Source organism: Cyprinodon tularosa, unplaced genomic scaffold (genome assembly GCF_016077235.1).
Source record: "Cyprinodon tularosa strain WSP-4 unplaced genomic scaffold, ASM1607723v1 ctg708, whole genome shotgun sequence".
Taxonomy (NCBI): Eukaryota; Metazoa; Chordata; class Actinopteri; order Cyprinodontiformes; family Cyprinodontidae; genus Cyprinodon; species Cyprinodon tularosa.
The window spans coordinates 95,843-118,908 of record NW_024039461.1 but is presented as its reverse complement, the minus strand read 5'-3'; the positions used below and the strand labels follow the sequence as shown (position 1 = coordinate 118,908).

The following is a 23,066-nucleotide window of genomic DNA, read 5'->3' as shown; positions in this document are numbered from 1 at the left end:
TTAGAAAAAATCTGGCATACATAGAATGGCTGTAATAATAAAATAGGCTTCAAATTAAAACATTTCCTGTTGACAAAAAATCCACACCAGTGTCCATGCAATCTTTTTCCACTAGATGGCAGGGCAACGTAAAGAGTTACGAAATAGACTGAATGACATTTGAAATATCAAATCATATTTAGCATCCAATCATAATATTATTTGGGAAGTATTATCCAGTAAATAATGAAAAAATAATAACTCGAATATATTTTATTGAGGAAATGCACAAGAATGTTTGAATTATCAATATATTTTATGAATTTGATATACTTGTTTTAGTTATACATTCTAATACATTTCTAATAAATACATTTATGATATTGCATTAAAAATGAGTCATAAAACAAACAGGAATTGGTATCAGTGTTACATTATTTATGAAAAAAGCCATTACTGACACAATACATAATTGGAAATCAATTGCTTGTACAGTTGTTAAGAGCAGAAAAAAAGGTAATTAGTTGAGATTTTGAACTTTAAAAAATCTCTTCATGTTTAATTGATGGAAAGAACCTTAAAATCAGAGTAAACTTATTATATTTTTTTGTCTATAAAGTCACACAATTTTCAACTAAAGACGGTTCTACTGAATCATTGCAGAATATATTATAACATCCTTATTAGCTGAGTCATAGCAGGAGTGGTCGCCTTAAATACTTTAACAATATATGTTAATGTATATTTTTTATTATGTGCATTTAATGCAATCATAAATTCCGATAGTTTCTGTTGCAGAAGTTGATTGCCTTTTTCCAACCAATCTCTATAAAATAAGATAACTTTTTTCATCACTGTGCAACAGATGTTTCCAAATTGACAGATTGTTGTGAAAAGTTTTGTTGAAGAATACATTTCCAAACCTTATGAAAATCTGATTTTTTAATTTAGAGATTTAAAAGTCACACCTTATCAAGAATGTAATCAACCAATAGCTTCAAAACACTTATAAGGAAAATTATACTTTCGATTTTGTTTATATGAAACTTTCTAACTAGGGTTGCCAACTCTGTGAAAGTCAAATGAGGGACATTTCCTGGTCAGGCGGTTGATTCCACACTCCTGACATTATGGATTTTTTATTTGCCTTTTATGTGTGTGTGAATTGATTTAGTAAACATTTAAATCAGACCTGAATTAGATTAGACACCAAATTTTGTTTCTTGTATCATTCACTGGATCAAAATGAATCATATTTAAACATCATTGGTCTGACAGTTTATGACATCCCTTCTTCCAAAGTAAAATATTATTTTTCCCCAGATAAAATTAAAGTTATCTCAATTGTTCCTACACAGGATGCATTATTCTAAAGCTAGACTGGCAAAGGCATTTGAGAATGTGGATGAAAATTGAAATAGATGTCATAGTGCTCCTGGAACTTTAACACATATGTTTTGGTCATGCCCATCCTTGAAATCATTTTGGTTTGGAGTGTATTAAACAATATCCGAAATCATAGGAATAGAATGTCAGCGCAATATGTATACCTCAATTTTTTTTTAACAATACCACTTGATAGTGTTGGTATCTCTATGTTTAAAGATAGAATAGCCTTTTCATCTTTGATAGCTAGAAGACAAATTCTTTTACACAGGAAATCTTCCTGATCACCAAATTATCTAATGTTGTACCTCAAATTAGGAAAGATTAAATATACACTAAGAGGGTTGAGTGATTGGTGTTATGGTGTTTGGAATCAATTAATAATATATTTCAAAAAGCTCAAGATACTTCCTGAGAATCCCTAAGAGTAATGCATGGAAATCTGATGGCCAAAACCTACAGAAGTTAAGTACATATCATAAAAAGGCTTTTCTTTGTCTTTTATGTATGATAGGAATATGTGTACATATATGCATATACATTGCTTATTGTTATTTCTGTGTTAAGGCTGCTTTTTCGTGGTTGTATTATGCATTTTTTGTTTTTTGGTCGAAGATGTATATTTGAGGGGGGTGTCATTTGTAATGTTTCAAAAGAAAAAAATGTATCTTGAGCCAAGAATGTAACTATATACATATATATATATATATATATATATATATATATATATATATATATATATATATATATATATATATATATATATATATATATATATATATATATATATATATATATATATATATATATATATATATATATATATATATATGTATAAAATTTGGAGAATCTGCACTTGTGGATAAAGAATTTTCCCATAATGAAAATAATATTACATAACAATTCCACATTTTTATCATGAAAAGTAATGCCAAATTTAACTCCTTTATATTTAAATTAGGAATCACATTTTTTGTTGATAGCCAATCATAAATCTTGTCCCAAAAAGACTTAACCACACAACAATTGTAAAAAAGATGTTCTTGTGTTTCTAGATCTTTCTGACAAAAGTTACATACCGGTACATTAACATCAAATTTAAATCTTAAACTTAAGAACCCTGCACATGGATATATATTATTTATAGTTTTAAAATGAACTTCTTTCATCTTTGTTAATATAGGAAATGAGAAAAATCTGGTTCTAACCTTAAGAACTTCCATCTCTGAAAATACATTTAAAGATAAGTTCCTCTTAACTGGGAGAGGAAAAATTGTATTGTTTATGTGTTCTCTTATCATTTTGTTATTAAATTTGAGATCCGTAAAATCGTAATTATCTATAAGAAGAGTTAGAAAGATCGGTGTTACATCAGAATATTAAATCATTCCTTTGACCAAATTTATCATGTTTGCTAGAATTGCCCTAATCAAAGATAGAAATTGTTTCCGTGTGGTGAATCTAAAATATATTTTCTTTTACATACTGTGTAATCCAGAATATCACCCTTTGTGTCCATAAGATTTACAATGGCCCAGATACCTTTTTCCTCCCAATCTCTGTAGTATAGAGATTTTCTCTTATACAAAATAAGTTTGTATTCCAAATAATCATATTATGCGGCATAAAATTGTGCTTGTATAACATTTTCCAATACTTTAGAACTTGTGTGTGGTAGTCTGATAATTTAATCTGTAATTTGACAGGATCAAAGTTACATCTTAAGAGAATTTTTTTTCCTCCAATTTTTTGAAAAAGTTGTGAAGTGAAACTAAACCATAAACTTGTTTCATTTATGAAAGTCTGCAGCCATTTTAATTTTATTACAGCATCCATTACTTCAAAATCAATAACATTTATTCCTCCTTTTTCTACTGACTTTACTATGTCGTTCTTTCTGATCAGATGTTGTTTATTATTCCATATGAAATTGTAATGAATTTTATTATTTATTTTTTTATCGTAGTATTTGTTATATTTAAGGTATATGCTGGATAAATTAGTCTGGCTATCCCTTCCGTTTTTGTTAATAATATTCTTCCAAAAATTGAAATGTTCCTTTGGAGCCAACTATTAAATATTTGTTTGTTTGTTTTTGTCAAATTGGTTGAATATTTGTTTTTTTCATTTTCAGTGTGGTCCTTGTTAATTATTGTACCTAAATATTTTATTTTTTGCTTTGATATTATAAATTAAAGTGGATTGATTATTTTGAATTGCTAAGATTTCACATTTTTCCACGTTCAGTTTTAAGCCTGAAGCTTTTGAGAAGAAAGAAACTGCTTCTAAAGTCTCAGGGATTTGGTCAGCATTTTTAAGAACAACGCTGCATCGTCTGCTAACTGCGTACGGTTCCTATTTTTTTTACCTAGGAAATTTAGTGGACTTATCTTGCTGTTATTTTTAATGTATAATGCTAATAGTTCTGTTTCTATTATAAAAAGTAGTGGGCTTATCGGGTCTCCTTGTCGAATACCTCTTTTTACATCAAATCTCCTAGTAGTTCCTAACTGAAGATATGAACGTAAACCTCTCAGTGTGGATTTAAGAGTAAAAGACGCAGAGACATCCGGCCGCCAAAAAACTTAATTAAACGAAGAAGAAGACTACTTCCGGCCGAGGTCATAGTTCACCGGCTCGCCTCTCAAAATGGCGGCTGAACCTACACGGGAGTGGAGCGATGAGCAGCTCAAAAGTGATGATTTGCCTAAAAAAGACATAATAAAGTTCCTCCAGGATAATGCAGCCCACTCGGTAGGGTTACCACCTCAGTGTTTTCTCGGTTTCAGGCAAAATTATTACTTTGTCATTCCCCACACTGAACTGCAAGCCGTCTGCAGAGTTAGCATAGGGGAGCAGCATGAGTGTGATGCTAGCATCCAAAACACGCAATGAAGTCTGCTAATATTAAGCTCTGTGCTATGTTTTGTCTTTCAGTTCCTCAATGAACACAAACTACTGGGAAACATTAAAAATGTGGCCAAAACTTCAAAGAAGGAGCAGCTGGCCATCGCTTATAATCAGCTCTTTGAGAGCAAAGTAAGACAACTACCTTTTTCATATGAATGATTCATCAGCTACCTGAGTTAAAGTAAAGGTTTGAACTTCTGTCTGACAGAGGTTTAAAGGTACAGAGCCAGTGGAGGATGTAACCGAACAAGTCAAAGCTGTGAAGATTGAAGACAAGCCCAAAGAAGTCAAAGCTGAAGTTGTGGACGAGGTGCTCAGCTCATGGTTTATATAAATTGACTTTTTAATACTTCCTAGATTAATTCAGAGCATTTTAAAGACTTGTATCCCTAACTTATTGTTTCAGGGTCCACCAAAGTATACCAAATCAGTGCTGAAGAAAGGAGACAAGACAAACTTCCCAAAGAAGGGAGACACTGTGAGCTGCTGGTACACTGGTACCCTGGAAGATGGGACGGTCTTTGACACGAATATCCCTGCAGGTATAACTGCAAAATCTCCAGGCTTCGTTGGAACAATTTTAAACCCTTTTTATGCTTTTATTTAGGCCTATGTTTTGTGGCGACTCTGTTAAAATCACATCTGTCCAGTAAAAGTATATATTTGTTTTTATTTTTACGACCTCCCTTTTCTCGATCTGCAGTAGCAAAAAAGAAGAGGCAAACCAAACCTCTGAGTTTTAAAGTGGGCCTGGGCAGAGTCATCAGAGGGGTACGTTATCACCCATTGTATTTACCCTAATCCTGTTTTACATACACTCATAATCGCAACAAATTCATTCAACCTATAATCAAGCATTTAAAACAATAAACTGTTGAGAGGGTCTTATCTATAGAAGCTCAAATGTGTTTATTCACTCCCTCTCACATATGATAAAGCTTATTTAGATTAGTTGTTTTGTTGCTACAGAGCCTATTAAGCCTAGTTCAGTTTTCTTCAGCATATTTTTCACAGTGTTTTTATCCTCTTTGAAAATTATTTTAATTTGTTTTATCCTTAGTTAGAATGAGCAGGACCCAGAGTATGGGAACCTCTGACTGAACTGAGGCCCCGTCCACACGAAGTCAAAACGAACACGAAACGCTGATTTTTTCCAAAACGTTTGCCGTAAAGACGGAGACGTAAAATAAATGTGAGCGTCCACACGAATGCATGAAAACGCTGCAAAATGTATGCCAGGCCTGTAAGTGGCGCTGTGGTGCCAAAGCAAAAATAAGCGACGAAATGTTGGGCATGCGCACTAATATTTATACATGGTTGCCCTGCGGGTCCATTTTCGTGGTTAAGTCAAATTCAGGTGCTGAACTATGTCGTCGATATTGCTCTGTTCTTCCTGGAGATATTCCAGAAGAAGATTCTGTTGTAAGCCCGACAGCAGGGTGAGTAGCATTAGCAGCAACGGCGCCATTGTTGTTGTGATACTGGTCGCGCATGCGTGTGTAGAGGCGACGCTATGACGCATGCGTGTAAAAAAAAATATGCGGTTAGAGCGCAAAGATGGAAACGCGAAAACGGCGTTTCGAAATCTTCCCACTCTGAAGGCTGAATAAAAAAAAGATCGTTTACAGACCCCCGAAACGCCGGCTTCGTGTGGATGAGAGGCTGGTTTGGTGAAAAATTTGTGCGTTTAGGCCAGGGTTCGTCTTCGTGTGGACGGGGCCTGAATGTATACAGCTAGAGGTGATCATTTCTGTTCTTACCACAGTGGGATGAGGCCCTTTTGACGATGAGCAAAGGTGAGACAGCGCGGCTGGAGATCGAACCTGAGTGGGCTTATGGAAAAAAGGGCCTTCCAGACTCAAAGTATCCTTTAGTCTTTAAGTGGCATTTTTACTCTTTTTTACAGAAAGTTTTGTTTGACTACATATTTGGGCCAGAATTTTTGCTGTTTTTGTTTTTTCCTTGATTCTTATTCCCTCAGAATTCCACCAAATGCAAAACTGATTTTTGAAGTGGAGCTCGTGGCTGTGGATTAGATATTACCCACATGGACCACCCTACTGCGCCCTCCTTTTAAGTTTACACCGTCTTTGGACTGTAATGAACCAGGCTCCAGTATATACAGCTAAATTTTCTTCAGTTTACTATCAAGAATAATTGCCGTCCCATTTCAAATGATCAGATAAAAATGAATGCATTTTTAATGTTGATATGGAACAGGTTGTCTTTTTGCATGTACAATAAAGATGATAAATCTCTTTCAAATGTTTTGTTTGATTTAAGATGGTGTCTGATAGCTTTCAGGTAAAATAAAAAATGCCACCATATTCTAAACTAATCAAGTAGTTCTGTAAGTTGCACCCGTACTTAATGATACAGCTCACCTTGCATGAGTGTGAAGTGATTTTATGCTAAAAACCCAATTCTTGAAGAGTTGGGTCAGTTTACACAAACAGTTGATAATGGCAGTTGATTTATGCTAGACAGAAACCTTCACTGTGGAAGCACAGCTTTGTGCCACAATCAGAAAACATTAACATTCTGCACCTTTTCAGGTTTCATGCAGTTACATTTAAGACTTTATGGGTGTTATGGCTTTTATTTTTTTTATGGCTCCATGTATCTAAGTTAACTGCCTTATGGTAATGTCCATTTTAACTCATCTCAATACACGTACCAGAAAGGTTAACAAAGACAGGTGGAGCCTAAAATCTTAAAAGAATGATTTTAAAACTGACCTCAGGACCCACTGTCTGGCATGTTTTAGGCATTTCCCTGCCTACACATGAATTGAATGGTGATTAGTAGGCCCCTGTATCTTGTGGTGGCTGCTGAGTGCAATCATTTATGAAGATGTGCTGAAGCAGAGATATCTAAGGGATGCACCACTGCCTTGAATGTAAATTTAAGAAAAGAATTCATGTGTTTATGGGGATAATCCTTTTTTCAGTGAGACATTCCTTAAAATACTTGTTCCCAATATGACACAGCCCTCTTTAATTAAAATTTTAAATGGAATAAACAAAGGTCTTTCTTTAAAGGTACCATAAAAAATTTGAATGAATAAAACTCCTGAAAAAAAGTTTTTTTTTAGCAAATTATGCTGCCTTCATGTATTCTGATGAAGATGATCCTTTCACTTGTCATATGGAAATTACCAGCACATTGTTGCAGCACAGTGCTTTTGTAGAGAGATCTTTTATCGGTCACAGTGAACTTGTCACAGATATTTTTTATTTATGCCTAATATTAAAGCGTGGTCTGCGCTATGTAATTCCATGCCAAAATGCAAGATGGACAATCACGAACTAGCTGGGGGTCTAGATAAGGCTGAAGCAGTGAGGAAGTGAGGGCAGGTTTGTATGAAAACAGGAGAAAAGAGGGCGAAAAAGAGCAAAGGAAAAAGGGCCCCAACATTCCTGCGCTCTTCTAGCTGGTCCATCTTCACGAGTCGTTCTCCACAATGGTGGTACACAAAACAAGGTGGTAAGCTACCAAAGGAAATATGCAGTGTAGAGCAGATGTAGATTTGACCAATCAGAGACCCCCTGTCTGCGGTCACCTGCATTTAGCCTATACTCTGCACCACGCTGAAAGGTCAAAGTTGACCTCATCTCTGCAGCTCTGGTATTATAGAATATTCCCAGCTTTACAGTGGAAATTATGATATGGGTTAAATGTTCTTGTACAATTTTCACATTGGCTCTCGGTATTTACCATAATTACCATACTACATGAAGGCACCATTAGACTACCCTTATAAAAGACATAACCAGATGATGCCAAGTCAAATATGCTTTATTCTGTACAAGACAAACTTTAACTTGGTAAAAACTGGGATGTTGGTGGCATCATTCCTCCATCAGAGCAGGGAAGCATTTAGGAGTTGGCGTTGGGTCCCTTCTTCTTTCCGAAGGTGGGCACAACATTCACAAAGCGCCTGTTGTACTGGATGCGGCGCTTGGCACGGCCAGTCTTCTTTTTCTTCTTCTCCTGCTTGTCAACCTGGAAGAACAAAAAAGGGCTTATAATTTTCTTAGTTATGATTTGCAAGTTACCTAAGGTGACTTGAAAAACAAGTGGAGGGGAAAAAAATTAAAATGTAGGATACTTTACCTTGGGAGTCTGTCCTCTTACTTTTCCTGCACGAGCAAGAGAACCGTGCACCTTACCTGGGAAAGAAAAAATATATATATTTTACCTCAATACATTTATGTAGCTTGAGGTCTCTTAAGACTAAAATAATTTAAAGAACACTTTATAATGCCGGGGTCAAAAAAATCTGAATGTTCTGCAAGAATGTACCAACCTCCGAGCAGCCTGCCAGCCACCTCCAGCGTACAGTGCTCAGTCACACCACAGGTTGCCAGGGGGACATCATCCTCCAGTGGGCACCCAGCAAGCAGCAGGACCTGGTCCTCCACCAGGAGTCCTTCCAGAGCCTGGACATGAGCCTGGGAGAACATTCGAGTCATTATTAGTGAGTGGAAAGTTCAAAAAGTAATCCTAGAAGGCATGCTGTTAGCATTTTTTTTTTTTACCTTGATCTGACCAACGGTCTCTTGTCCGGTCACCTCAAGGGTGTGAGTGTTCTGGGCACGCAAAAAGAGCTGCATCTTTTACTCTACAAGAGAAAAAGTAAAGAAATGGGCATCACCAATACTGAAACCATAGCTGCCATTTCTGTGCCAGTCACTGGATTTACAATGAGGCTGCTGACTACCATTGCCTCAAATTTGCTTCTCATTTGCCTTCGTAGGTTGTTAAACAAAGATTCTCAAAGTTTCAAACTGCATTTATTGAATTTAAGTCATTAAATATCATCTACTCCATAAAAACATAGTTGAAGAAACGTATCTTTAGAGGAGGGTTAGGTTTTATTATACTCGGTATAGACAACCTGTTATTGTGTGTGAGCTGCTATGATCGGTAGATCTGCTAATTTTAGAATAATAAACATGTTTCACTACCCTGAGAACAAAGGTCAGAATCTCTCGAACAGATGTGACTCAACGTTAATTAACTATTAAAATATTAAAACTTAACCACAGAGACTGGTTAAGAAAGGCATTCACACTTCAAAGCTTTCTGGACCTTCCAACTGTATAATCTAGAGATAAAATCTTCATTAGAAACTGCCTTCATTTTTTTTTTAAACACGGATAACTGCGACATTTTAACACTTTCGTGTAATTCTACTTTGCATCTGACAAATCAATATGTCGGCCTTTGGTCGGAAACTACCAAAGCTTCTGCGCTACATTTAATCACAGCAACAAACATTGTTATCATAGCATTACATACCGATATTTATATTTAATAAATGTTTTAATCGATAACGAAGCGCAACTCGTCGAAACTTTAGGTAAATAAACCGGAGGTTCTCGTCTACTAGCTTAGTATATGCTAGCTTAGCTTAGCCTAGCCACATGGTAGTTGCGTTTTACAGAAGTAGTCCTAAAATATGCTAAACACAAACCAGAGACACAAAACTGACCACGGAACACTGCGTCTTATAATAAAAGTTCAAAATCGACGTATAACTGTGAAGATTCATACTTATTGAGAAGGAAAAAGGGCATTAAGTGAAGGCGTTTCACCTCGTTTGATGCTAGTCGTTCCACGCCGAGCATAAAAAGGACCGATTGACGGTTAGAACAGCGCATGTGCAGATTTACGTAACTTGCGTAATTTGCGTAACTTAAGGCGGAAGCAACAGTGACGCCAATAAAACCAGGGCGGTGATAGCATGTTGATCGATAAGAAATCAATCCTTAAATAACAAAAAACAGATATTTTACCCAACTTAAACAAGTACTAAATATTTAGAAGCTGTATTTTATAAAACAATATTTCACCTAATAGTACTAAAAATTTAGCTTTAGTTAATAAAAAAAAGGATATTTCACCTAACTAGTAAAAATGTAGGAGCCTTATTTTCCAAGCAATAAGAGCCCAAATGCTAAAGGTCAGCAGTATCAGGTTTTTTGAGAGAACCTGTTTATAGCAGGTTTTATATTTATTACCTCTCTGTTACTGAAATTAAAATCATTACATGGCAAACGTGGGTTTATTCCACACATTTCAATGCACTTACATGGAGAGGAACACATCCCATGTTTTTGTAACAAACCCATGACATGGTTAGATCAATATTTTTTTCTTTCAATTTCAAACTACTTCATGACATTAAACCAGGAGTCTTCAGGATATCAATCTCTTTATTAGGAAAATCAAGTCAAAAAAAGCACACCATCATGAAATTTTTACAAGTGTTAATGTTTGGAAAAATGAAACGTGACTAAAGAAACACATAAATGCTTCTTTAACAACCTTAAAGCAAAAAGACAGAAAAAACAAACTAAGTCATTCTAAAAAAAAAAAAAAAACGTTTTTTTTCTTATACAGGACAAATAAAAACAAAAAAAATTGCCTTCAAACAACATTCTTCAGATCAAAGGATTGTTGAAACCATATCTAGCAATTGCAGTTTTAAAACCAACTGATTTGTTTCGATCATAGAAAACAAGTGTTTCTAACGTGGGGGTTGTAACATGAAATTTCACCAGGAAAGTAAATAACAGCGGAAGGAAAAATATCTAAAAAAAAAAAAAAAAAAAAAAAAAGGTTATCCTGCCCAGTGTGAGGCTGAATTAAAAATCTGACATCCAAGCAATTTGCTCTGCTCCAGGTTTTAAAGTCAGGAAAAGATGCATCTCCATCTTCAAGTCCATCATGTTGGAGGAGGAGGGTAGTATTGGTTGTACTGGGCATACTGGTTGTACTGCCCCCAGGAATTTTGTCCCCAACCACCATACTGTTGCTAAAAAATTAATAAAACAAAAACCATTAAGTTAATTTTTAGACAAGATAAACTGTTCCAGGGAAGCATTCGACACAAACCTACCTGGTACCAGTTGTAGTTGTATGCCGAGTTGTTTGCCTGCATGTCAGTCATTGCATTTGCAGCAACTGCAGAGGGATCATCCATTCTCTGCCTTTTGCCATCAGGTTCTTGGGAGCTTTAGAAGAAGAGGGAAAATTAGACAATTCTTCTGATTTGATCATCATGGAACAGTTTTTCTATCTTTAATAGCTAAACATGGCTTGGCCTATCCAGGCCTCGTTTCCTCACCTGTCATATCCGTTCTCAGCCTTCCTTTTTAAAGAGTCGCTTTCTTTCTGCAGTTTTTGTTGTTCTTCATATGCAGCCACAAGCCTAAGTGGTGAATTACAAATATGAATAAGACAAAGTTTCAACACATTAGTAACAGTCTCTTCATATCTTGTTTTACTTACACATTAATGTCACTGCCAAAGTCTTCTAAGAATTCGACTTTGCGCTGCGAGAAGACGATGCGGGAGTCCAGGGGCAATTGGCTCCTCAGGGCCCGGTCAAAACAAGCCAAGATCTCCGCCTGATTCTGGGTCACGTCTCCACTAAACTCTAGCTCCAGCAGGTTTAAATATAGTCTGGAATTTGTCTACAAAAGCAAAAATACATATCACATACACCATTCCAAATTTCACATCCCAAAAAGAATTGATCTAGCATGGACAAAGGTATCCATGTGAACTGCCACATGCACCACTCCTCACCGGGTCTTTCTCCATAGCATCAAGAAGCACCTTCTTTGCCTTGCTCAGACTTCTCTGCACCTTCACCATGTGTCTTGCCAGCTTTACAGCATAGAATGATGACTCTGTAGCAGTCTTTGCAGACTCCATTGCTTCCTTCAACAGTGCCTCAGCCTGCTCCAGGTTCCCGAGGCGACGCTCCAGGCTGACCCTCCGAAGACGAACCATGGCCAGACTCGGGATCGTTTCCTCCAAGGTCATCAGGATTCTGCGAGCCTCTTCCACTTGGCCTAAACAAAGACGAGTACCACACTTTGACCTAAGCTCATTTATATAATGCCATTAACTTGAAATGTAGCTTAATTTCCAGTTTTTGCCTCCAACATTTAGAAATTGACATAGCCTTAACTTTATTCTTGAAGTTCTAGTATCCTGAATGTCCAAATTAGACAGGCAGAGTGGAATATAAACATTACTTCCAACTAATATTTGGACAAACGTCGAAGTTTCTGGAGGATTTCTATTTTTTTTGTAGATGTTGGCAAGCCTCTCACAATTCTGGCTGGATATTTCCCATCAATCAGTTCAGATCATTTAAATTAGCTGTTTTCTTATAATGATACGAAGCATCAAGGCAGTTTTCTAGGAGAGCCTAACAGAAGAGAACTTGTGTCCTTTGATACATAAAGGAAATTAGTGTTTAATTATTAAAAACCTTTTAAAGTAGACACTTTTATAGTTTGGAGAAATTGCCATAAACCACCAGGTTTTTTGGTTAATAAATATGTTAATCCTTATGATTTTACTCCCCTTATAGCACCTTGGGAAGTTAGCAGAATCTGTTAACAAGGTTTACAGCTTCAAGTCACTTATGCTCCTGCCTTTCAGCCATCTAGCTCTGCTGTATTTGAGCAATTTGAAACGGTGTCCTTTTTTCCTTACCAAGGTTGGTAATCGTTAGAAACTAACAATTATCCCACTGACATACGCAGTTTCTCAATAACTTTAAGGTTTTAAATACATTGTAATGCTACTCATTCATCAGAATCATGCACAAAGATTTGTCTTGATAAATGCATCTCTGAGTAATAATCAGAAGTTCTGCTGTCTGATTAACAGTCTCTCCCAAACCAGTGATAAACACTCCTTCCACGCAGCGCGTACCTTAATTGCAAGGTGTCAGCACTAAACAAACCCCACTTTTTCTAATCAGGGAGGGTGAAGTGAGGCAGGGAATAATGATTCTGGCTCAAAGTTTACACAAAGTGGCTCCATTAGCAGCTCTTTATATTTAGCTAATGTCTACATCATGGATATCTTTTTTGGTTGCGAGAGGTCTCAGGCTTCGTTCAGGCTTTAGAATAGCTGAAAAACTGAGATGTTGTCAGAAAGGTAGCACCCAGATGGGGAGGTGCGGCTTCACTTTGAAGGCCAGTATCCTTCATTGGGGTTGGTAGAAAACGATACTTCGCAACAAATCAATACCTGCATAGTTCTAAGGTCATTCGTTCAACACATATTTGCCTATAGGTGGCTTTGAAAGGCTAAAGAAAGCATAGTATAGGACTTGAAGCATTCTCTTTTGGAGCCTATTCACAAATCTTGACTCAACGTTAAATCTAATTTGAGAATAATTTCAAAATTACCTTCGTTTTCAACTTATTTAAAAGAAAGGTATTTGAGAAACCTTGCTGATCATTTTGACATCGCTGAGAATTAAAAATCTTGTTTTAAACCATAAATACAGCACTTTTCAAGATTGCAAATGGTGTTTCGTCTTTTGACAGATAATTCTGTTATCTTTCTCTTAATCATAACCTGCACCAAAATTACATTTATCCAATATTGTGTGGGTGCATGTAAGATATTTGAGTAGGATATTCAGATAAAACTGGCCATAAGAGACATATCCAATGCTGAATATATGCTTACCTTGCTGCTCCTCAAAGGCTGCCCAACGAAGGTGAATGGAGGGTTTCTTGGGCAGATGTACGGTGCAAGCCTTCTTGTATACATGTCTCGCACCATCAGTACTGAAGCCTTCTAGATATTTTGCATACTTTATAGAGTGGAAAAAACGAAAGCAAGTTGGAAGAAAGGCAAGAGGACAGACAAAAAAAAGAGAAGAAAAGGCAAAAGAGACAAAACATTTTTAACCTGTATATACAGTTCATACACACAGTGAAATGCTTCATAGACAAGATCGTTTTCAGAAATTTTCTGTGTAAACCCATCAGCACCTTCATGGAACCAATTAGATAAGTTTCTGTAAGGTAGTGGGAGACGAAGAAGATGCAACGTAGTAGTTGGCAAATGCTGCAGTCAAATCTTGTGTGGCAAGCTGGCCATCCCCTAATACAACAGATACAGTCACATATCAACGTTACACGCAAAGAGTGCAGGACGTTTTCTTTGTTTTTGTGCTTTGTTGCTTTTGTTTTTTTTTGTTTTTTTTTACTGAGCCGATCTGATCATCAACGTTGATGGGGAAGTGCAGGGAGGCAGCAGCAACGAGACGCGAGTTCAAGCCCAAAATACCTTTATCCAGAATTCCTCGTAGAGGGCACAGGCGATGAGACATCGTTCAAAGAGGACCACCACGCGCTCCGGGGTCCCGTTCTCAATTTCAAAGTCCAAGTACTCCTTCCAGTTGTTTAGCTGTGTCTTCTCCAAGGCTTTGACGTGGAAGTAAGGTCGCTTGATCTAAAAGGACAAAAAAATAAAATTATTTAGAAAATGTTGCATCATGAAAAATTATTTCATTGGCAAACTTGTATGAAAGAGAAATGAAACCTACCCCTTCTTCAAAGGTCCAGCGCTTGCTGACTTCATGCTCGTTGTGGTTGAATATCTCCTGCCGAACCTCAATCACCTTGTGGCGCATGTTTTCAATTTCTGTCACCCTCTAAATAAAAACACATAAAGATCTAGATCAGCATTTTTAATGTCCCCTTCCAGCACAACATTGTCCACTTGTTGAATACTGCTAGTCCTGCAACCAAGGATTTACATCACCATGATGTTGCCAGAGACAAGAAGCCTGCAGAAGGGACAGGAAAGTTTGCACCCTGCACAGCTGGGTTCAAAGGAGCCCCGGTTGATCCTTTTAGTTTAAGGGCGAGTCCCTTACTGGACCTCCTGGCTTGGCTGGTGACATAGAAAAACTTCTTCAAACCTGAACAATTCTTTACCTATGTTATCATGGACAACAGGAAAGCTCCTGCTAAACCTGCAAGTGGAATTTTGTCAGTCTTCTCCCTCACTAGGAACTGTAAAGCCATTCTTACCTTAGCGGGATCTGCAAGGTCCTCAGTACCAGGTGGCAGCTCCTCCTGTGGAACGTTTGCTTCTCCATCTTCAGCAACCATTCCTGACAGGCTAGATTTAGAGAGCTCCAGTCTAAGTTGAACAAACTCCTCTTCTGACAAAAAGTACTTGGGGTGGTTTCCCTGCACGTGATCTTTGAACCTACACAAACACAGCCAAATGTTACTCTCAGAATACAGTTAAACAAAGATTAGAAAACAATCAAGTACAAACAAAAAAGGTATAATCTTTTACGACAAAAAATAGGTTCATGTTTACACGTACTTCTGAAAATGCTGGGAATACAACTGAGTTGGGATGCCTAAGACACGATCATAGATAGTGGTGACGTTAGCCAGTTTCTGGTGTTCCGTTTCCCAGGTAATGTAGGATTCCCAAAGGCGGTCAGAACGAAAATCTGTGCCTGCTGCAAGAACTGCATGTTCATATGACCTATTAGAAAAAAAAAAAAAAAAAAGGGTACTTTACTGGTTATGTTAAGAGTTTTGAGAAGGCTTTGCTTTTCGACCAATAATGTTTTACTCACGCTCGGATCCGGCCCTCTGTCTCAGGATCGTCAGGATCAGAGTTCTCTTTTATAAAGGTGAGGTAGTGAAGCCAAAGGTCCACACTGAGAGGGATCGCCTGCAAGCCTCTTCTGTACACCTGGGTAAAAAATAAATAAAATAAGCTTTGAATTGTTTAGGATGCTCTTTAAAAGTTAAAAAGTTTAGTAATACACATTTGATCAGGATTCAAGTCCAACCACATAATCCAGTCTTTCATTTTTTACTTTAAGACAGTTTTTTGAAACTGCAGTATTAAAGTCACTACCCAGCATGCTCTTAATAAAAAAATAAATACCACGAGAGCTCTTTGGTATCAAAACTATGGTAATTACAAGTCAGTGAAAGCCGAGTGTGTTTAAATGGTAAACATCTGAGATGTGCAAGAAAACACCCTGAAGACTACCATGTGAATACACTAGCGTCGGCCTATAAGGTTAACTGATCAACTGTTCCAAAAATTATTGCAATAAAATATAATACTGTTGTTTGGTTTGAATCCAAATGCGTCATGTGATTAAATTTTACTATTAAATTAATTCATGACAGGCTGATACTAGTGTGATATACCTTGATAATACCAGTTACTGAGATAAAAATCAATGAAAAATGTCAGAAAATGTTACCTCTTCTGCAACCTGTATGTTGCCGTGCTTTTTCTCAAGATCTGCATATTTTTTCCAGTAGCCATAGCAGTAAGGATAACGTAGGAAGAATACATCAAACGACTTTCTTGCAGCCGTAAGGAGATTCTGAAGAGAAACAACAGACAGGATCATTAAAATTCTACTTTTAAAATTAGAGCTGAGTATAACGATTTCCCTGTATTTAAGAAATATGAAAATAATCAGCATTTTCTTACTTCTTGCTCCACGTATTGCAGCAATGCCACCCAGGCATTAAAGTCTTCTGGGCTGTCTTCACAGATCTTAAAGAGTCTTTCAAACTCTGAGGGTAGGCTTGGTTCTGTTGGAACAGATGGTTCCTGTGAACCTTCTTTGGATGGGTCTTCAAGCTCCATGCCATCCTCTAACTGCTGTGCTTCAGTACCATCTAGACAGGGTGGATCAATACAAAAATGCCCTTCAGGTTAAATCACAGCAGGAAATGAAACTTAAGTTTTAATGTAATGAGATTTAGGGATCTAGTTCTGTTTGTGATGTTAAACAAGACTAGCTAGTATTTACCCTGACTTCCATCTTGCATAACAGCCTCTGGCTGAGACTCTGTCGTATACTGCACTGCTTGGTCTGGTTCCTCTGCAGGTGGTGGAGGTGGGGGCGGGGGTGGAGGCGGATGCTCTTCTTGGAAATGAGAAGCACTGGCGATCTGAAACTGCTCAACAGCCTTATCCACAGATCCAAGCTCAGAGGAGTTCATTTGTTGGTTTATCTGCTGCTGTTGCCCAAGATCATTCTGAGAAGAATCTGAGCCTTCGGGCGCTGGTGGTGGAGGGACTTGGTCTGAAGGCCAGGCTGCTGGTTGAGCAGGAAGGTCAGGAAGATATGTGTTCCCATTACTCTCCATAGTAGTGGACTCAGTGTCCAGCATTCCACTCAGAGTGGCACTTTTGCTATCACAAACCTGTTGAGGGGAAAAAAAACGAATATTTTAGAAAAATAAAAAATTAAGTCGAAATACATTTAAAAACAAACAAGTAAACATTTTGCAAGAATTCACTTTTATTCTCAATTTAAGTCTGAAAACCAATGTGCTGGTTGACAGAAGAAGCAGGAACACAAAAATGGCACACACACACACACACAAATTTAATTAACACTGCACCTGAAGAAAAACAAACTTCTCAAAAGTCCTTCATAATCATAGAGCATTTCAATAGAGAGTCGCCTGAGGCAAAAAAAAAACAAGAAAAAGTTCCAGAACTTGTTTGACGACATGTCAAAACCTCAAATTGAATTGCAGCAACTTCGGCTTTTTCTTTAATCTAATGAAACACTTGGTTTCAACGGGATCACTAAGATTAACCGCAAACGCAGCTTTATATACATAACTCAGCGCTGAGAATAAGAACCAGCAGCGAGTTAGCAGAAGTACCAGATGGTGATGCAACAAGATACTTCGGAGTCATTGAGCTGATCTGTGCTGCATATACAGCAAAAACACAACAAACACACACATTTAGAAAAGGATTAGTAAAGCAACAGCCGACATTGTTTACTTTAATAAGGCGATGTCTCATCCGGGTGATCGCCTGCTCAAAGTTCAACGTTAAGTTAGGCCTCTAGGCCTGTCTGAGGCGATGTTAGGCTAGCTAACTAAAGCTAGCTAGGTCGTTAAGTTATCTAGCCGAGTTGGTTTTATGAGTGCGTAATTTTTGTAATTGTCTTTTAAGTAAGCCATTTGCATTTTTAATTATCGACCCCAAACACCGACTAAACTAAATTAACTTAAAGTAAATAAGCGAAATATTGAATACGCTTTCGTCCTCACTTAGCAGCACGCACCAGACTGGCTAGCCGGTTATGGTTTTCACTTGCGAGGCTAGTGCTAGCACAACGTCGAGTTTTACCTATTTATTGTAAATATCGGTCAATTAAGTGGTTGTAAATCTCACCTGCAGCTCCCAGATCAGCAATGTTAGTATAATAGAACAACAATCTCTTTCCTAAGTTACAATCCAAAAACTGACAAGCGCGCGTCATCCACCATACCTATTAGGTTGGAGGAAGAGCAGACCCTAAAGGCGCATGCTCAGACCCAGCACCATGGAAACGCGCTCAACGGGGTTACAGGACGAAAGCGCAGGGGCTGAAATGTTTTTCATTAACTTTATTTAAAGTTAGCCAAAATGCAAATAAGAATAGCTCGGAATGACAAGATTCTATGAGAAAACACCTACACTATTATTTAACTGTCCCTACGCTGTTTAGAATAACAACATTTATATCTGTTCAAGTTTTACTTAATTTTACTTACCTGCAAAACTTAAAAGAAATAGAGAGACTTATCATTAGTAAGTGCTAGAGAATGTTCTTGTTTTGGGTTTTTTTTTTTGTTTGTTCTTTTTACTAGCCCTTGTCAAAAAAGTGAAATATAACAGTATTTTCCAACATTTATTTTGTAAAGTATTTTAATAGGGGGATTGCCTGTTTTATTTTTTTAAATCAAGATTTAAGAGATAGGACTTTCAGGGGCTGAGCAGCTCCTTTAGTTACAGACTTATACACCCCATGGGTAAAAAGAAGCTCTAAGGCAGGACATTTATCCCCGCTGCTAGCTTTACAGTATGTACTACTGTGAAATAACCTTGTGTAATATCAGCAGTGCAAAAAGTCTATACAATAAGAGCGTGTATTTAATTATTTATTTACCAAACCTGCAACCACTGCTAACACTTTGTCACAATACTGTATTTGCACTCTACAGATCATACCCCATTGTCCGTAAGATCACTTTTTTACCTATTATATATATATATAGATATATAGATATATGTGTTTGTCTTTGTATGTGTGTATTTGTAATTTTAGAACTTGTGGACTTATTCCTTTAATGCATCTTGTCCTTGCTTGTTTATTGGAGCAGATGTTACAAGTGAATTTCTCCGTTGTGAGATCAATAAAGTCCTATCTTAAATATTTTCTATTTTTCACAATATAAGCATAAGTAAAGAAATTGAGAAAAACTGAACAAAGTTATTAAATTGTCAGTCCTTTAAAACAAGTCAGGGAAGATAAAGCAACAGAAATGAAAGAGGACAAATCTCAAATTATAAACTCAAAATCACTGGCAAACTGGTATTATTATAATGTTTATACATTATACATCATACATGTTTCATAAAAACAGATTTTTTTTTGTGAAGAGTTAACCTGTTCAACATTATTTCATATCCAATATTTTATAAAAAAGAATTCTAATTTAAATTTAAAGTTTAAATCAAGGATCAATATTTTTTATTTTTTGATATGTCAGTTTCAGTTGCAAATGCCAAATCAAACTTGACGAAATATATAACAGAAGGCTATATATTTCATGGTGCTTTTGTTTGTTAGAGAAGGGAAATTATATTCTTCTTACCTTTTTGGCCTGGAAATATTGTAACTTTATGATACGGTAGACTCACTTAAAATTAATAACAGACCCAAAACACAAAAAAACCTTTATGTTATTTTTCTAACTTCTGAAAGTACTTTAAATATGAAATTAATACATACTGTTCAATAAATGATAAGTCTTTTTTATTAAGAGTAAATTTCCTTTGAATGTGCTTTACTGGAGGCATCCATGTTTGTCAAACAACACTACTGCCACCCAGAGATGGCAAAAGTACTCACTTTCCGTACTTGAGTAAAAGTACAGATACTTGTGTTAAAAAATACTCTGGTAAAAGTGGAAGTACTGATTAAACTTCTTTACTCAAGTAAAAGTAACAAAGTACAGGCTTGCAAATTTACTTAAAGTATAAAAGTAAAAGTAGAAACCACTTTTTTCATGCCGTTGCCTACATTTTAAATGGATGTCTGCCAATAGGACTAGATCTCCGTTGTGTTCATTTTCAATCATCTCGTCGTCCATACTACTATGCCAATGAATACCGCCGAATCTGTCGATTCATCTTTTAGTGGTGCGTCAAATGCAACGTAGATTCCCATCCAATTAGATTGAATTTGGTATTGATGATGTGAAAAATAATAACGGTAACTCCATTGAAATGATTCAAAACTAAAGTAACGAGCCAATTTTTTAAAATGTAAAGAGTAGAAAGTACAGATATTTGTGTAAAAATGTAAGGAGTAGAAGTAAAAAGTCGCCATAAAAATAAGTAGTAAAGTAAAGTAAAAATATCAGAAAAATCTTCTGGAGTACAGTAACTAATTATTTGTACTTCGTTACTTCCTATCTCTGCTGCCAACTATCAGTATCGGCTGTTGAGCAAGTCCCAGTGCTGTATCTGGTGTTTGTCACAACATGCTTTTTTCCAGGTTATCTTGAAAACATTGTTTTTCAAAATGTGTTTACATATTACGTTTTTTCTCTGGCCAGAGGTTCGATGGCAAATCCTTTCTCTTCCAGTTGGCAATCCAATGACCAATCCGTGGAGGACCATGAATCGAAAAGGTGATATAACAAAATTTTTTTTCAATGCCCAAATTGCCCAGGCATTGTCAGTTTAACTATAGCTCTCGCAAATTTCCATGGTGAAGTCCTCTTGACATCTTAAATAATTGTTGTTGATTGCAGATGTGTCTAGTAGTTCCCATTGATTTTGCTTGTAAAGCAGGGAGAATGGCGCTGGGCTTACCGCACCGTGATGTCACTGCTGGAAGATGTCAGGAGTGAGGTTTTAAGATATTTGGGCAAAAATGGACGGTCCTGGACTCAGTGATTGCAACGAAAATTATTATTTGTATCTTTTTAACGTTAACATTAAATTCTTTAAATCCGCACAAAGGTATTAGTTTTAGGTATAAATAATGATCCAATAATCGTTCCTTGCTGACGGGACTTTTCCTTTAAGTCTTGAAAATAACATGTCAGCTAGTAGGTATCAATTGAGCTATATAAGAAATTTGTAAACCTTAGGCCCTTTTTTTATTATTTTCATTTCTGAAAATATCACAGAGAATTACCACCAAATCGGATTCAAGGCATCATTACTCATATATCAGCTGTTAAAGACAGATTACTCATTGATGACTGGATACCTATTTGTTTACTTAATAACGATAATAAAATGCTTGCCATTATTTTAACCCCCCAAAAATTAAAACAGCCACTAACCCTACTGATAGATTTTTGCCTGGCTTTATGTCCCACAGAACCATCGCAAACAGTTAAAGACTTTTGTAACATTTTTATAAGGCCTTAAATTATTTAATCCATTGTTTTATTCACTGAGTTTCTGAAATCATTGGGTTTTGGCTAGTTTTTTTTTTTAATTAAATCCCTCCAGACCTTGTTTAGAAATGGTAAATTATCAAGAATTATTTTTTTTAAGCATGGCACTTTCTTTATCTAAAACAGATTGCTTGGTTTCCCCACATTTATTTCCAATTCCTGCTCCACTTCTTGCAACAAATATTCTTAAATACAATATCCATGGCATTTCAGTTGCAGATATAGACATGTTTATTATTATATTATTATATCATATTATTATTATCCCTACATTTTTTCTGAAAGATTTCAATCAAAGATCAATTGTCATGAAATTCATCCAAAATTTGTTGGATGCTTCCGGCCTCAAAATTATTATAAACAAATCCATATGGGTTTCCATCTCCACTTGGAAAAAGCTACTCTTTAAAACAACCCTGTTAATTAACAGGTTTCCTATCTGGGAGATAGCTTTACAAAAAAAATAAAAAATATGTTTGCCTTGGTGCTCCGGGTGGGCGGGTCTTAGGCTCTTCACAACCACTGTTGAGCATTTTTCCTTTAGATAAACTAAACAAGTGCACTCTCACAAACAACTACAGGTTCTTGTTTCCAGGTACTTAGAGATTCACTTCCATACAGAAAGCTTATATTCTTATCTTCAGCTACCACAGTAAACATGTCAGATTAGATACTAACACTTATACTTCAGTGATAGTATCAACGTTTTACTTTATTGTATATTCTATATCTGTTGGTTGTGATGTTCTTTTTACATCTCTTTGAAGGTGATGAAGCAGACTGAAGACGTTTTATCATTGTCTCCCTTTTATCTCCTCTTTCTTTCATCTTTTCTCCTATTTCCTGGTTTTCCGTTCCTTTCTACTTACATTGCAGTGTCCATATAATCTCTAATAGTCGCTGCATAAATTATAATAAAGCTATTTATATGCATCAAACAAGTGGAACACTATGGCGATAGCCGTACTGCTCCACTTGTGAGAGCAAAATCTGTTGGACTCTTTTTGGAATCAAGACAATTATTCTTATTGCCACATTGCCAGACAAGACACTGTTAAAAAAAGGAAAATTAATAAATAATAATAATTTAATATTTGACCCTATTGTTAATAAAAGCAGAAAAAAATGTTTTCTCAAAAATCTATCTTTGAATAACACGATTTTATCATTTATTATCAATGGTAGAAAGTAACAAAGTACATTTACTCGATTACTTACTTAAGTAAGTGACTTTTTTGGAGTATTTTTAATCTGCTTGACTAATTTTTTTGGGGGGGTACATATAACTTTCACTCCACTACATTTTAAAGTCAAATATTGTACTTTATACTCCACTATATTTCGAGGAAGCTGCTAGTTACTTGTTCCTTTTTGCTCAGCTTATCTTTGTAATCCATCTTGCTGTTTTCTTTTTTGAAATGCAATTTCAACATGCGAGATAGCAGCTCTGGGGACTGAATTTGGACACCATTGTTTTAG

The 23,066-nt window shown here is 36.3% G+C and overlaps 3 protein-coding genes across 3 annotated transcripts; 1 reads left to right on the top strand and 2 right to left on the bottom strand.

The window, feature by feature from the left end:
- The first annotated feature begins 3,961 nt into the window (after nt 1-3,961).
- fkbp3 (FKBP prolyl isomerase 3) lies at nt 3,962-6,540 on the top strand. The gene is made up of 7 exons (XM_038268676.1): nt 3,962-4,119; nt 4,303-4,404; nt 4,484-4,585; nt 4,682-4,817; nt 4,979-5,046; nt 6,041-6,138; nt 6,257-6,540. Exons 1-7 carry the CDS (start codon nt 4,015-4,017, stop codon nt 6,309-6,311), a joined length of 666 nt encoding a protein of 221 aa, XP_038124604.1. The 5' UTR covers nt 3,962-4,014; the 3' UTR covers nt 6,312-6,540.
- A 1,515-nt stretch (nt 6,541-8,055) lies between these two features.
- On the bottom strand, nt 8,056-9,978 carry faua (FAU ubiquitin like and ribosomal protein S30 fusion a). Its single transcript, XM_038268670.1, has 5 exons — nt 9,876-9,978; nt 8,817-8,899; nt 8,585-8,729; nt 8,392-8,447; nt 8,056-8,280 (listed from the first exon to the last, which is right to left on the bottom strand). Exons 2-5 carry the CDS (start codon nt 8,889-8,891, stop codon nt 8,155-8,157), a joined length of 402 nt encoding a protein of 133 aa, XP_038124598.1. The 5' UTR covers nt 8,892-8,899; nt 9,876-9,978; the 3' UTR covers nt 8,056-8,154.
- Nucleotides 9,979-10,482: 504 nt separating this feature from the next.
- On the bottom strand, nt 10,483-18,455 carry prpf39 (PRP39 pre-mRNA processing factor 39 homolog (yeast)). The gene is made up of 15 exons (XM_038268675.1): nt 18,301-18,455; nt 16,913-17,309; nt 16,588-16,778; nt 16,352-16,477; nt 15,707-15,825; nt 15,445-15,612; nt 15,141-15,321; nt 14,651-14,758; nt 14,392-14,556; nt 13,786-13,912; nt 11,875-12,143; nt 11,575-11,759; nt 11,411-11,494; nt 11,183-11,297; nt 10,483-11,098 (listed from the first exon to the last, which is right to left on the bottom strand). Exons 2-15 carry the CDS (start codon nt 17,274-17,276, stop codon nt 11,009-11,011), a joined length of 2,292 nt encoding a protein of 763 aa, XP_038124603.1. The 5' UTR covers nt 17,277-17,309; nt 18,301-18,455; the 3' UTR covers nt 10,483-11,008.
- Between the last annotated feature and the right edge of the window lie 4,611 nt (nt 18,456-23,066).